Below are 16,037 nucleotides of genomic sequence, written 5' to 3'. Positions count from 1 at the left end.
TCATAGAGACACACAGAGATCTAAATGGAGCCATGCATGAGTTGCCTTATCTCCCCATGCATCCTCCCCACTGATAGCAGCCAGCCTATTGACTCAGGCCTTCGAGAGGAAGAGGGTCTTTCGACAGTAATCTCCTGCCAAAAACCCAAAGACAATTCCCCACAATAAGGCAGTGGAGGAGTGAGAGTGTGTGTGTGTGTGTGTGTGTGTGTGTGTGTGTGTGTGTGTGTGTGTGTGTGTGTGTGTGTGTGTGTGTGTGTGTGTGTGTGTGTGTGTGTGTGTGTGCGTGCGTGTGCCTGTGTGCGTGTGCCTGTGTGTGTGTGTGTGTGTGTGAGAGAGAGAGAGAGGCTTAGGAGGGAGTGCCGGCAGGGCAGACAGAGGACACTCACACGGATGCCTTAATAAAGACGTCCACTGAGTGAGTCCACTGAGCCCAAGCCCTCGCCAGACCAAATATTAATAAAAGCCTAAGCTGGCAGGTGTTGACTCTGTCTTATTCTCTCTTTCATTTGTCTCTTTTTCTCCTTCTTTCACTCATCTCTCCTCTCTCTTTCTCTCTCAATCTCACGCACACAGTCATGCACACACACACACACACACACACATTCACACACACACACACATTCACACGCACACACACACACACACATGCACACACACACACACACACACACACACACACACACACAAAGAGTCATGCACACATACACGCACAATACATCTCAATATTGCTGGGAGCTCGGCTCCCTCTCCCACCTCCTCAGGGACGGCGCGGATGTTTGTGAAGCCCTTGCGGAAGACCACGTAGACGCGGCGGGCACCACAGCGGAGGGCAGAGGTGGCGCAGTCAAAGGCTGTGTCGCCCGCGCCAAGCACAATGACCGTGCCGCGCAGACCAGGCAGCGCGGACTGACAGGTGCACATTCCTGGGAGACAGAGAGAAAAAAAGGGACAGAATGAGTGGGAGAGAGAGAGAGAGAGAGAGATGGAGGAGAGAGAGAGAGAGAGAGATGGAGAGAGAGAGAGACAGAGAGAGAGATGGAGAGAGAGAGAGAGAGAGAGAGGAGAGAGAGAGAGAGAGAGAGAGAGAGAGTAAGAGAGAAGTGAGAAATAGGAAAACACGATTTCTGTCTGTGGAACCATTCCTGCTTAACGGCTCAGCAGACGCTAGTACTTAAGGCGGTGTAAAATTGCATCTTGGAGTCTGCCGACACAGCATGTCCCTATCAAATTATTCTGCTTCAATGAGAGGCAGTACCACCTTATCTCCGTCTCTCTCTCTCTCTCTCTCCCTTCCCTCTCCCTCACTCAAATTGTACACATATAGGTAATTTTGTATTCAGGCCTTTCTCCTCGCGATGCTTTTATTTTTATCTGCCATATGAATGAGTGCAGATTACGTAGAACGCTGCCCGATGTCAACATCTGATAATACGTGCGGTGTAGATCCAGCGACATGTGATGTATTCAGGTATCCCTGCGTGTGCACAAAAGGAAACATACCGGTAAATGGTTTCTCTTCCACCAAAGCCAGAGTGAGTGGTGTCACTCATGGGGGGAGAGGGAGAGCAAATGGCTTCTGGTAATTGAAACTGGATGCGTGAGTGTACCTGCGGTGTCTTACCCACAATCCCCAATCTGCCTCCCTGCCATGATCAAAGCAACACCTGGCCTACAGTATTTTCCTTCTTCCTAGACAATGTCTTCTATTGTCCACTGCTTCGTCAGTTATTCCATTGTGCTGTACCTCAAATAGTGATGGGGGGGGGGGGGGGGGGGGGGGGGCACTAGATTTGAGACTTTCAGAGAAAACAAATTGTGTAATTGCACACATTTTTGACAGCCTTACCATTTATGCCACAAATCTCAGAGCGCATTGTGCAATCCGACTGAGCTTACACAACACTCATCGAAGGTTTTGACATCCATGCTGATGCATTCCCCAAGAAACCATTATCTCCTGTCCTATGTCTCAGGGGAGCAATCAACATGGGAAATAGTAAGTGGTCTCAAGTTATGGAATCCAATTCACTGTGTGATGCTGCAAGCTCCAATTACATAACAAAGAGCCTTAAGCACTTCGCCAGGTGTGAGGGTGGTGAGTCTTGAGTTTTGTCCTTGCCTAGGTGACATCATCGAACACGCGCCAGCATTTGGCTCCACTCATCCATTCTCCTGTCCTCTGTCACTCTACGGTTATCATGCAGGAATGACGCCAAAAATGTCCCTTCCCATCAACCGGTGGATCCATTAAACGCCATGTCAAACGCCTATATTGACCAATCCACCAGCACGTTCAGGGCTTTGTCATGCAACAACAAATTTGTAGTCTACCTCTCTGGAGGTTTTGTTTTTGGTGCATTCTGTCTGTCTGTCTGTCTGTCTGTCCTTAAACATAATAAATAACATAAATTTAAACATAAAGATTTTAGTTTCACATTATGTTGCAAGCAACCGTCTAACATGACCAACATAAGGCTACAAATTGTGGTTAATTAGTGTCGATAGCGTGTTGCGTGTTATTGTTGTGAACCATAGGAACTTTTAGGAACTTTAATTGTAGCCTATAGCCAAATTGAAATAAAATGTGAATTTATGATAACCGTATGATGATCCCATATTTGGAGATGATCTGACGTGGGCTCATAGGAATGCTACCATAACTTATTGATTTAAAAAAGAGCATATGTGATAAGCCTATATAGGCCAGCCTATGGCATTTCTCATTTCTTGCAGATAATTGGTTATAATCCTGTTTTACAGAAGGTTTTGTGCAAAGACTTAGTGTAACCGAGGTCGTAATTTGCCTGCCGCTCACGGCCCTCGAACCCCGCACACCTCCACACACACCGGCATGGGAGTCGAACGCTCTAACCACTTAGCTAAAACATTGTTCCTACTGTACATTGTATCCATCATGTTCCAACAGAATAAGTAGCCTACATGTTGAATTTCTTGAATTTCCCCTGGGGATCAATAAAGTATCTATCTCTCTATCTATCTGTTGCACCAATTCTGGACACATGTTGGATACGTGTAAGTACATGCAGGTGTATGTAGGCTGCTTATAAAAAGGCAATTATTCTGATACGTCATTAACGTATTATTCTGATAGGTCATTCTGATATGTCAGTATGGCGGATGGTATGACGTTTGGTTGGGTGGTCGGAAGGTTTTAGGCATGATTCTCGCGCCATACACAGTGTCTTGTTGTTCCAAGTTCCGCTCGGCGACAGTTGACAGCGTCTCTGCCTCTATAACATGACTTCTCTCTCTCTCCGACCTGCATATCAAACTTCTGCCGGCTGAACGTGAAAGGAAATTCACTACAAGCCACTGTGGTACCGTTGATTCACCTGGCCTTTTATGTATTTTATTTTTTTTCCTGTGGTGGTACACAAAGAATGACTAGTGTGGCCTACAGCATCTCCGCCACTTGTGTCTCATAATTGAATTGACATTTTTAATTACTAGCTGCTGTACTTACCTGATTTACTGGCCTTGGCAACAAGAGGTAGGAAATCCTTGGATGTGTAAAAACCTTGTTCCATGTTCAGTCCTTCAAAGATTTTGTGCCTGTTGGCCTGCGGCAGACCTAATAAAGCGAAGAGAAAGATTAGGTGAAAATTAAATACACAATCTGCAGGTAATATACAGTAGAAGTTCTACATTAAGCAAGCATTTATGAGTACATAAGAAATAACAGCAATCTTTTAGTAGTTTTATACATTTACACAGTACACAGTACATTTTATATATTTTTTTTGTATATTTTATTTTACTTTATGTTGTCAAAACTGGCAGTAAAATTCACATTTTCCCTGTAAACACCACCAACTCTATATTAAAGCAGGTGCATTACTCTTAATATGTCATATCACATGTCGTACACATCCGTATAACTGTATGAATTATTAGTGAGGCTTTTTGTCTCTAGGAAAACCATTGCTGTCTATTGTACCATTGTATGCAGTCGTTAACCTCTGGGCTCTACATAGTGATTTTAATTGTGACACCAATATTTAAATACATGCTTTAGAAATACCCCACAAAGCCTCTAATTTTTCACAACCGGTCATTACCACATCCTGTATTAAAAATCACGCTTGATTAATTTGGATGTTGAATTTACATATTCAAACTCCCATTCACTTTTATGCAAAAAGGCATAAAAAGAAACAATGACCAAGATCCATGATGCTATTTAAGATTTTACCAAAATCTAGTACTAGGTAACCTGAGACCTGATTTGGCTTTGCAAAGCTTTTAGGAAGGAGATGCCTTTTCGGTCTCTCCTTTCATCTCGTCTCTCAGCAGCAGCCAGCTCGTTTGGGCAAAAGTAAAAGCGCTGCATTCCTCCTAAAGCCTGTCTGAGTCGGAGCCAAGGCAACAGAGTCCACGCTCTCCAGCCGCAGCCCCACATGGAAGATGGAGAGCAACGAGGCCGACGCGTCCGATGTCAGAATCAATTAACTCTGCCATACACTCGTCAGCCATAATTTGATTTCGGGAGAACCTCTCTGGCCAAGTTGAGCATTGCAAAATGGATTAATGGACTTTCACCATGTCCGGATTTCCATCGGAGCCCTTTTGTCTATCACATTTTCTTCTTTTTTTTGCCTCGTTCTTTGGTTCATTTACAGCTGGCTGTATCAGAAAGGGAATATATCTAATACATCAGCAAAACAATCCATTTGTATAAGCGCTTTCCAAACATGATTAAAAGTTTAAGCATGCTTTGACTTCAACTGAAAACATTTCAAATCAGAGCAAGTAGGCATGGCTATATTTTGATCAGCAGCACAGGTAACCATTAGCAACTGGAGAGAAGCATTTTTCTTTAGGTAACCAGTGACCTTGTGGAGTCAAAAAGTAAGCCTATCTAAACTAGCAAACAACTTTCTCTCTCTCTCTCTCTCTCTCTCTCTCTCTCTCTCTCTCTCTCTCTCTCTCTCTCTCTCTCTCTCTCTCTCTCTATCTCTCTCTCTCTCTCTCTCTCTCTCTCTCTCTCCCACGCACTTCCTATTAACTTTTAATTAATGCAGAGAATATTCAGTCATGGTTTTTCAATTTGGGGAGTTTTTGGCCACCACTAACGAAGGTGTCATTATCCTCCCCGAGTCTGGTGAGGAAGCAAGGTGAAAAGAACACCAAGATTTGGTGAGTTAAACTTATTACTAACAGAGGCGGCCATTATTTCACTGGATAATTAGACGCCCACGTGTTAATCACACGCTGTCTCACCTTTTACATTTGCCAATTACACCATAATTATTCAGTTTTTCAAACTTAATTTCACACAGAGACCAAAAAGGGGCCCCATGCTTCCTGATTCCAACAGAGGGAAAAGCCAGTCACTTCAGTCTCTGTCACTCACTCACACACACACACACACACACACACACACACGCACACACACGCACGCTCTACAGAGAGAGGTGCGCTCGCGCGCACACACACACACACACACACACACACACGCTCTAGAGACACACACACACACACACACACACACACACACACACACACACACGCTCTAGAGACACACACACACACACACCACACACATACACACACACCTACTGCCTCAGATTGAGAGTGGGCGTAGTATGCTGGCTTCCTGCCACATTAAACTGCGTCCTTTCAGCTGCCCACATCTCAACTTGACTGGCCTGTGTTGTACATTACCGTGGGACATTAGTGTCATTGCGGCTTCATAAATGCGCTCGTTCCGTCCCAAGCTCTAGGTTATCCTATTACACTCCCCTGTTAAATAGTAAATATCATTTGACAGTCAAGGGGAAATGATATCATGGATGAGAGCTCATAAAATATGAATTGGAATGGCTAAATAATAGACTGGGGCAGAGTTGTAACACTGTGAAGAACTTTTCCCCTCAGTGGAAGACAGTGACTGTAAATATTCATGTCTAAGAGCGCAACAGAATAACTCAAATTGATAGGTGTAAGTAATTCCTGGTTAAATATTATTGTATTACTCACAGCGTAAAATGTTTTATTCTTATGCACTGGTGGGGGACACAGTGTAAAACAGTGAGAGTGAACAATTAGAGGCCTGCAAGTACTGTAACTATGCTTAGATCTGGGGTTATGGTGAAGATAAGTACTTTTAATGAGCAGCACTTTTTAGGGGGTCTAACTTTAATTGTCAAGTGTGCAGTAAACAGGATTGCATTTGATTGCCTGCTTGTGGGGATTCAGACAGCGCTACACTGTGCCTCACTGTGTGTCACATTATTATGCCATTTGATAGCCTGCCATGAGTCCTTGGGCAGTGAAAGTTAGTATCTACGCCTTATCACAGTACCACAAATATCACAGTACCACAAAACATGTTTACAAGACAAGTCGACGCCATCAAACTTTGTATTCCTTTAAAGCAATCCTAAGACATAAAGACGTCACATTGCATGAGAGCGTAAATGAAATAAATATGTGCACACCTGCTATACCCACGCGGGCCATGTTCTGCAAACTGTGAGAGGGGAGCTGTTTGTGGCTGTTGTGTGCGCGCAAAAGCATCCAACGCAAGTTATGGGACATTAGGTTTTCTGCTTGAGTGCAGCCAACGCTGATGGATAAGGTACCTCATACTGTTAGTTTAACAGACCTGAGTCGTCATTAGTATTCGACTGCAAATCAAAGGAGGTGGTGGTGGGGATGGAGGGATGGAGGGAGGGAGGGAGGGAGGGAGGGAGGGAGGAGGAGGGGGGGCAGGCCACTGTGAGCGCATATGACAGAGCGGATTCTAACAGTAGTTTAGCCATTTCTGACAAGCGCCTTTGTAAGTAATGCGTCTCCATTTGTCACACGTAGCATCTCATTTGCCTCCGTTTTGCAGATTCCCCGCAGCGAGCCTCAGTACAGTAAGCAGCCACACCGCCCTCCCTCTCCCTCTCTCTCTCTCTCTCTCTCTCTCTCTCTCTCTCTCTCTCTCTCTCTCTGTTGTGAAGAATAAAAAATAATAAATCATCTGTTGCAGATGTTTTCATTCGCAGGCTGGTCGGGGCGCTCGTTAATCACATGTTATCAGTAGCCATCAGCGGGCCAGGGGGAGAGGAGAGGAAAGCAGAGGAGAGGGAAAGAGCCAGCACAGCGCAGCACAGCCCAGCCCAGCCCAGTGTGCATCTCCCACTGAAGTGTGTGTGTGTGTGTGTGAGAGAGAGAGAGAGTTTGTGGGCAGGGTGAAGGGAGGGCATGGAAAGGGTGGTGTGTGCAGGGTGGTGGTGTGTGAGTGTGAGAGTGTGTGTGTGTGTGTGTGGGGGGAACTTTTATTCAGCGCACAGTCCCTGACCCCCCTTATGAATTGCTCAAAGATGAACAGGAATCAAGGGCACCGAGTTAAATAATGCACAGGCACACTAAGTACATTAAGATTTAACATAAATAAAGAGGCCTGGTGCCGTGCATGCCCTCTTCCCCCTGCTTTTCATTAACCTTGTCATGATGAAAGACCAGGGAGAAAGAGAAGAGATGGACAGAGTCCGGCACACAAAGAAAGAGAGGAGGACACTCCCAAAGAGGGTGTTATGAGAAAATGGCCTGTTTTTCTTTTTCCTCGCCTTTTGGTCGCGTCTCGTCTTTGCTAGTAGCAGCTAATCGATGTCACTGGGTTTGGGGCTTTGTGGCAGATAAAGAAAAGACTCATTGTGACATCTGCCATGAAGGTGGGACTTCAAAAGCGCTCGGGGGACAATGTTTGCCTCACATGTCCCTCCGTCTTTGATGTGCGACGACTGATACATCATCATATGGTCTAATTGTGCGGAAGTCATATTTGGTTGTGGCTCATGCGGTGCAGCCATCGATCAGCCATCTTTTTAAAACCTTGAAGGCTTTTCTCGAGCAAAATATCAGAGCCTTTCAAACAGTCAATCCTTTCAGTCCTTGTTCAGCTCTGTCCCAGCTGTTTTGAACATTGCTGCTTTTTTCCCCTGCCCTTCTCTCTCTCCCTCTCTCTCATTCTTTCTTTCTTTCTCTCTCTCTCTCTCTCTCTCTCTCTCTCTCTCTTCTCCTCCCTTTCATGGTGTTCCAGCCAAATCAACACGTTTTTTCCTTTGAACTCTGCCGTCTTTTGAAACATCTGCCCGTCCGTCTGTATTCCGCCGCGATAAAAACGTGTGCGTGTACGTGTGTGTGTACCTGGTTGTGTGTGTGTGTGTGTGTGTGTGTGTGTGTGTGTGTGTGTGTGTGTGTGTGTGTGTGCGCGTATGGGTGAGTGTGTGTGTGAATGCAAATAGCCTAACGTTCGCCACGTCAGGCCGTGGCCTCGTATCAAAGCCCCGACCTCACAGTGGCTTGGCTACATCACAGAGGCCCCACTGAGGTGGCGGCTGAAGGGTTAACTGAAGGGTGCTCTTTAGAGCTGCTGAGGTCCGGAGCCTCGCCTGGCCTCCCTCCCTCTCCCCCCCCACCCCCCCCCCCCCCCCTCTCTCGGAGCCTATAACCCGGGAAACAATGGCCTTATCTGCCTGCCTCAACCTTCCCTCTATTCACCCCCAGAGCCAGGGATAAATTTGCATGTCAATCATAGCAGAGGATGACATTTAAAAAGCCTGTAAAAGGACTAATATGAAATCATAGAAATTAATTGCAAACATGGCAGAGCTGCTTCTCCCTCTCTCTCTCTCTGTCTCTCTCTCTTTCTCTCTCTCTCTCTCTCTCTCTCTCTCTCTCTCTCTCTCTCTCTCTCTCTTTCTCTCTCTCTCTCTCTCTGTCTTTCTCTTTCTGTCTCCCTGGGAATTGAAAATTCCTTTGCATCCTTTTGTGACAGAGAACTCCCAAAATGCTTCGAGTAAAGGGGTCTTGGTAATTAGAGACACCATTATCAAAAGACTTGAAGCGTTTTGAAACAATGAATAATACATTTCTCTTTTTTCTTTGCCTTTTTGCTGTTTGGTACAATAAAACAAACAGATAACACAGCTTCAAGGAATGTTTGAAATCCTCAGATCAATTCACAAACAGTGGGATATATTTTCTTCCTATAAAAAAGCTAAATTACAGTCTTAAAAACCCTCTTTTATTTTAGTAAATATAACTTTCTGGATGTTGAGGGAGGCATAATATGAAATGCACCAGTATGTAAAAAAGTGCCTCTTTGATTGATTTTAATGAGGTAAAGAACCTTTTCAGGTGGCTGTGTATCCAGCAGCTAACAGCTGCTCTGAATACCAACATTAGCAACGTCTGCTAAGATGGTAAAATGTGGAGAAAAAGCTCCATGTTCCTCCAAAAAATCATTAAACTGCCATCTAGTGAGATGCTAGTTGCAGGAGAGAGAGATAGAGAGAGAGAGAGAGAGAACTGTGCACATGGGGAAAAAGCCTGAAAAAGAAAAGAAAAGGCTGCATCAAGGTTAAAGGTAGATATAAAGGAGGAGGCAGGCACAGGTGAAGGTTAGAGATAAATACAATAATTATTGATTCAAAAGGTGCGAAGGTCACTGCTTATATAATCCTCAGTTATAAAGTAAATACAAATAAGAGAGAGAGAGAAATGCCAGAAGAAGAGAAATGGAGAGAAAGAGAGAGAGAGAGGGAGAAAGAGAGAGAGAGTGGTTTTAAGAAAATGGGAGAGAATGTGCACTGTAAGTTGTCCATATGTTATCAGAGGTAGCCTCCGCGTTCTAAAAGTGACTCTGAAAGAAGAAGGCGGATGTTATCAGACAGCGGTGCGCTGATAAGCTACGTAGCTAAAGAGCGTTCCGGGGTCAACGAGTGCGCACGGCTGAAAGTCTCAGCAGGGGGGGGGGGCGCTGGGCGAGGTGGCCTGCGGAGTCAGAGTGTAGGGGGAAAGCCTCCTGCAGGAACCAGTGGGTGGTCCAGGCACACCAGCGATAGCAGAGAGAGGAGAGAGGGAGAGGGAGAGAGGGAGAGGGAGAGAGGGAGAGGGAGACAGGGAGAGGGAGAGAGGGAGGGAGGGAGGGAGGCTTGGATTGAGTCAGGTCAGGCTGGCTTGGCGGGGTGGGGTGGGGTGGGGTGAAGAAGGGGTTGGTGATTCCGTGTCTCCGATGATTCAGGAGAGTGGGGCCAGTGGATGGCCTAGGCAAGAGATTTTTTTTGCCAGTGGGGGTGAACAGCGGGGTATTTCTGGAACTACACCAACGCCTTATGTGCAGGGACGTCGGGCGGAGGTTGAACAAAAGCCTCCATGATGGCCCCAACAGCACAAAAGAACAATGTTTCCCAGAAACCTCACCTCTAACATGTAAACCCAAAATTAACCAATAAATTGAAGCTAAAATAAATATTTGAACTGTGTACCAGTAACATATAGTTATGAATATAACCTCGGTTCTCTGAAGGAGAACACAGACATTAATTGATGGGAAGCCATCCCTGCATGATGTCACATGAATCTAGATAACACTCAAAAAAGCTGCTCTATATTTTTTAGTTAGACAAAATGTATGAGTTTGACTGTTTGGGTTTACAATGTGCCTTTCTCTTCCTCTTATCTCTCCCACTAAATCTCTCTGATGGTGAGCTAGCAGCACGGAAGAAAAAAAAACCAGAGTGGACAGCGAGAGAAGATAGGGAAAAAACTGACCAATGCCGATGAAGATGGCTTTGTATCCGTCTTCTTTCAGGGACAGTAGTGTCACACCGTCCTGGCCCAGTCCCTTCTCACACTCGATCTGAAAGGGAAACACACACACAGGCCTTTACAATGACAGCTGCACAGCAGGAAACATGCAGCAGGAGGAGAGCACAAGGAGACGGGTAAAGACAGTGGATATATATAGAGCAGGCATCTATAAGGAAAGAGACGAGAAAGCCAGGGAGGTAAAGAGATGGATAGAGAAGGAGAGAGAGAGAGAGAGAGAGAGAGGGGGAGAGAGGGAGGACAGCAATCCAGGACTGACAGACAGAGAGGGAAAAAGGGAGAGGGGGAGGGGGAGGGGGAGGGGGGGTGGATTGGTTTGGTCACTGGTGGCGGAATGCATAATGTATCTGCAGTGATAGCACTGCGAGGGTTGGAACTTTTTTGCTGGGCGGATGTGCGCACTGCTGGCTCTGCTGTGCTGGCGTCAGCCCTACTGACTCAGACACTCCATCGCAGCCCCTTGGCATTAATGCGGGGCCCTCCAAAGGTTACGCGTCGCACCACGTCTCCGCCGCCGCACGCCGCCCCAACGCCTCATTCAGCACAAACGCTTACAGACAACATGCAAATGACAATCCGCCCGCCCCGCCTTCCTACAACCACCCGTCTGTTTACGCTCTCTCTCTCTCTCTCTCTCTCTCTCCTACCACCGCCGCTCAGCATCCACCGCAGACAAACACAGCCCACCCACAACCACTTTGGAGCAAACTTGGGAAAGTGGAGAGAGCGAAATAGGTTTCCGGCCGCCGAGACGAGCAGGTGTGTCGGATGAGGACTATCGATTGCCCTTTCTCACCGCGGCGGCATTCAGACGACAGACAGACGCACGGCCCTGAGAAAGGAGGTGGGTGGGGGGTGTGTGTAGGGGTGAGGGTGAGGGTGAGGGTGAGGCAGGGGGTGGGGAGAGGGGAGTGGGGGGGCAGCGGTGGTGGTGGTGGTGGTGGTGGAGGGATTGAGCTTGTGCTGGTCTGCTTCCCTAATGCAGATTTTAATTGTTCTTTATTAATGCGGCTGACATTTGGGCTTGCTGATGGTCGCAGAGACCTGTCGCCTGCCGCCTGCGTCTGATGAGTGCTCAGGAAACGAGGGAGGGAGGGAGGCAAAGGAGGGGAAGGAGGGATGAGAAATAGAGAAAGGGGAGAGAAAGATAGGGAGGAAGGGAGGGAGGGAGGAGGAGAGAGGAGGGTGAGCCGAGGTGGCATGGCTCTCATTACCTTGACTCCCAGGTCCTTCATCAGCTCCACCTCAAACTGCACCACCTCGTAGGGGAGGCGGAACTGAGGGATCTCCGCGGAGCTGCAGAGGGAGAGAGGGAGAGAGAGAGAGAGAGAGAGAGAGAGAGAGAGAGAGAGAGAGAGAGAGAGAGGGAGAGAGAGAAAAACCACAAGGAGAAAAAATTGGGGGAGGAAGAGAAAAGGCTCTCTAAGGGATCTAAAAAGCACGGGCCTGAAAATGAAAAGAAGAAAAGACCACTGCACACACACACACACACACACACACACACACACACACACACACACACACACACACACACACACACACACACACACAAACGAGAGAAAAATTCTCTCTCAACTCATAGAGGACCTGTTCATCTCCCTTATTCCATTTGATGTTATGGTTCGGGGAAGCACATCTCTTTTTCACGTCCTTTCTCCTTCCCCGGCCTGCCCCACCGGACTCTCGGCTCGCTCCATCTCGATTCCCACGCGGCCCCTGGGCCTCAGTGCTGCTCTGGACGTCCATAAGTCTCTCTTGAGCCATCGACAGGTCCGGTGCTCGGCAGCGGAAGTCCAGAAATATGTAATTGATAAGGCCCGTCGGGTGCTCGGCATTTGAGAGATGAATATTCCCAATTATGCCAGCCACTCATTAGTTATTCTGACCTTATACAATGTGCTGTGTATCGATCCAGCCAAGCATGATCAACAATGCCCTTTAGTAGCATTGGCTGCCCCCTGTTAGGATGTGAATTTGGAGCGTGGGTGGTCTGCGTTGCGTCAAGGAGGTGCGGAGGTAGGATGGAGAGACTGGACAGATAGACGGACGAACGGAATGGACGGACCACTGACCTTAGCCCACCGATGTACTTCTGCTTCTCGAAGATGGTGAGGTTGTCGTAGCCAAGGCGACCCAGGAAGGAGGCGCAGCTGATGCTAGCAGGCCCACAGCCAATCAGAGCGATCTTCGTGTGGAAGCTGGCGGGCATCCGGTCGGGTGGCGGGAGTGCCGGGTTGCGCACCTGTGGGACGCCCATCTTGCTGAACACCTGAATGGGAAGATAGGGATACAGGTCACTCAAACTTGTTTCAGCTTCCATTTTGTGTCCTCTTCCTGTTCCTCCATCAAAGACTCTACAAACACGGCAAAGGAACTGCTTACTGCTTCCAAGGATGACTGATTCTCCCTGTCACAGGCCTATAATTTTAGAAGCTGTGTTTTTACTCAAGCACCATGTGGCATGTGTGTGCATGTGAAATCCTCTGGTCTTTAAGAAAATACCAGGTTGTACCTGTCTATTTCCAGGCACAGTAAAAGCTTTGACAAGAGACAGATAAAACTCTTTTTTTCACTACTGATTTTGCACGTTCCATTCGGTCATTTCTTTTATAGGGTTCCTACCATGAGTTCAACAGCAAATTGCCAAGCATATGGTCACAGACTTGACCTAGCACTGGCTTTGAGGAAAACACATTTGAAAAATGAACACTACATCCTTCCAAGACTAAAAGCCTTGTCTGCTAATCAATCCCTAAAAAGAGGAGAATGTCATGCATTCTTGTCAAACAAAGATACTTAAGCGATACGCTACGGACACTGTGAGCTGTACAAATGCGCTTTAATGAGCAGCCTTTAGCAATTTATCCATTACCACATGTAAAGTGAGGGTACAGGCTCTTTGTCTGCATAATAAGATTATTGCGATCCATACATAAAGGCTGGCATTGTTAGTACAATATTATGCCTGAGCAGGCGACAGTGTAGGTGATATTAATTTATTCATGAGTTTCATGAACTGTGAAACCTAAATTGCTGCATGACAATGCATTCTTAATAATCCCTAAGAGCAGTTTAGAGGCTCGCCCTATTATTCTGCTCCTGCTGTGGCTATGAAACAAACAATTCACATTCCAAATGCAATCTCGGAGTTATCATCACACCCCCCTCTTCTCGCGACTAATTGAAACAATGAACTCCAAACCGCAGGCACTCCAGGAAGTGATTTACTGTACGCACAGGGGCCCTGGTGCACCAATGCGCCCGGGGGCGACGCTTTCCACCATCGCACGTCAACGCTGTCCATCAGAGAGGAGAGATGACGCCACGAGCACAAGCTTCCGGCCGAGTCCCAAATAGACGTCCTTCACAGCGAGAATGTGCGTCAGCACTGCTGGAAATGTTTGAAACCAATTAAAAGGCCAAAAAAAATGCCATCACAATGCCATCTCATCGACTGAGTCAAACTGAAAGCATGATCACAGTCATACTCAGTACCAGTGGTTGGCTGCTAATATGGTTTTTGATGTTTTTTTTTTTTTTTTGGGGGGGGGGGGGGGGGCAGTTGTCCATTATAATGCCAGAGATGTCCCACTCAGTCTTGCAGAGCATCAGTGTGCAGGGGCAGTGGTGGGAACTGGGAGAAGGCTTGAATAGGGATGTCAGCGGTGTTGTGAACCGAGGAGAACTGCGAGACGCAAACACACACCCCGGGTGGCAGACTCTTCTCGCACTATTTGCAGACAAGAGGCCCTTCAGACGCTAATGCGCTTAGCCAGCTCAGAGGTTTTAAAGGCGAAAAAAGGTGGCATTTCTATGTGTGTGTGTGTGTGTGTGTGTGTGTGTGTGTGTGTGTGTGTGTTTCTGTGAGTGTGTGTGAGTCAGTGTGTGTGCATGTGCATGCGTGCATCTGTGTGTTTTCTATGTGTGTGTGTGTGTGTGTGTGTGTGTGTGTGTGGGTGTCTTGTCATATAATTGAAAAGAGACATTGACTTTATCAGCCAGTGCAGTGGGGACAACAGGAGGTGTGGGTGAATGGAGCTGGGGTCTTGATAGCCCCTCTTCCTAGGGCTATCTAATTATCAGGCCGATAACCACCCTGACCTCTCACATTTAAGGAGAGAGAAGCTGCCACCTGGATGGAGACATCCAGCCCAGCGTGGCCCTCCAGAATGGCAGCTTGTGTAATTGTGCCTTTTATCCTTTATGGAAGTAATGAAACTTTGGCTCGCAGGGGCTCTTGTCGTCTGTGTGTGTGTGTGTGTGTGTGTGTGTGTGTGTGTGTGTGTGTGTGTGTGTGTGTGTGTGTGTGTGTGTGTGTTTGTGTGTTTGTGTGTTTGTGTGTTTGTGTGTGTGTGTGTGTGTGATGATGTGTGTGTCCCTTTGCATCTCTGTGTGAAGTCTGTTTTTTGCTGTTATGTGTGTTCGATCGGCCCTGATGGTGAAGTTGAAGAGGTTTGGGATTTGACAAGAAGCTCTGAAAGATAAATGTCATGTTTGAAGTGTTGCCTTGGCTTGATAATTAAGACTTACAGTACAGTACAAAGAAGCTGCTCAACACAGAACACAGCTTACAGAAGTCTTTAAACTAAGACTACGGACTCTTGACATGAGACAACCCAGTAGGGAGATCATGTCCTCAAATGTTGATCACAAACACACATTACGGTCATTTTTTGTCAGTAATACTGGACGTAAATGGTTGAAATGACATAAATTGCTTGCCATATATTTCATAAACTCACAGAAGAAGTATGTGAAGTAGTGTGGTAGTGACAATAGAAGAGCAGTAGAACACAGATGTGTTAGAACATAGATGTGTTAGAACATAGATGTGTTCTACTGCTACACAACATAATCACACAAAACACAAACTTCTTATAAAAAATAGAATGCAAGAATGAGAAAAGAGAGAGAGAGAGAGAGAGTGAGTGTGTGTGTGTGTGTGTGTGTGTGTGTGTGTGTGTGTGTGGGGGGGGGGGGGGGGGGGGGGTATTCACAATGCTTCAGCTTACAATGGAAAATGGAAAAGCGTGGCGCTTCTCATTCTCCCCAAGTCTTTGCACCTCTGGGATTTGTAACCTCGTAAAAAAAACACAGCCCCATTATCCTCTATTCATTTCTCAGTGAGAGTTGAGGCATCCTCGTACAATAACATTTATCTGTTCGCCATCGGCAGCCATATCCAGCACCGCCTCTGTCTGTTTGACCCCCCCTCTTCTCCCACACACACACACACACACACACACACACACACACACACACACACACACACACACACACACACACACACACACACACACACACACACACACACACACACACACACACACACACACACACATCCAGCTCACCTCAGTACACAGAGGCCCAGTTAGAAGACGAAAGCGCATCCTAAACCACATCCATCT

The 16,037-nt window shown here is 46.8% G+C and overlaps 1 protein-coding gene across 2 annotated transcripts in view; it reads right to left on the bottom strand.

Annotated features, from left to right (window-relative positions):
- Window positions 1–16,037, bottom strand: part of dpyda.1 (dihydropyrimidine dehydrogenase a, tandem duplicate 1) — a 104,522-nt gene that overhangs the window by 35,996 nt on the left and 52,489 nt on the right. For both annotated transcript variants that reach the window (XM_042067497.1, XM_042067496.1), the window contains 5 exons: window positions 12,702–12,898; window positions 11,844–11,925; window positions 10,573–10,660; window positions 3,488–3,595; window positions 757–926 (listed from right to left, as the gene is read on the bottom strand). In XM_042067497.1, coding sequence (XP_041923431.1) covers window positions 757–926; window positions 3,488–3,595; window positions 10,573–10,660; window positions 11,844–11,925; window positions 12,702–12,898 — 645 coding nt within the window. The remainder of the gene's footprint in view (window positions 1–756; window positions 927–3,487; window positions 3,596–10,572; window positions 10,661–11,843; window positions 11,926–12,701; window positions 12,899–16,037) is intronic.

The sequence above is a fragment of the Alosa sapidissima genome, chromosome 17 (assembly GCF_018492685.1).
Source record: "Alosa sapidissima isolate fAloSap1 chromosome 17, fAloSap1.pri, whole genome shotgun sequence".
Classification (NCBI taxonomy): Eukaryota; Metazoa; Chordata; class Actinopteri; order Clupeiformes; family Clupeidae; genus Alosa; species Alosa sapidissima.
The sequence above is the reverse complement of the archived record's forward strand: the minus strand, read 5'-3'. Positions and strand labels throughout refer to the sequence as shown.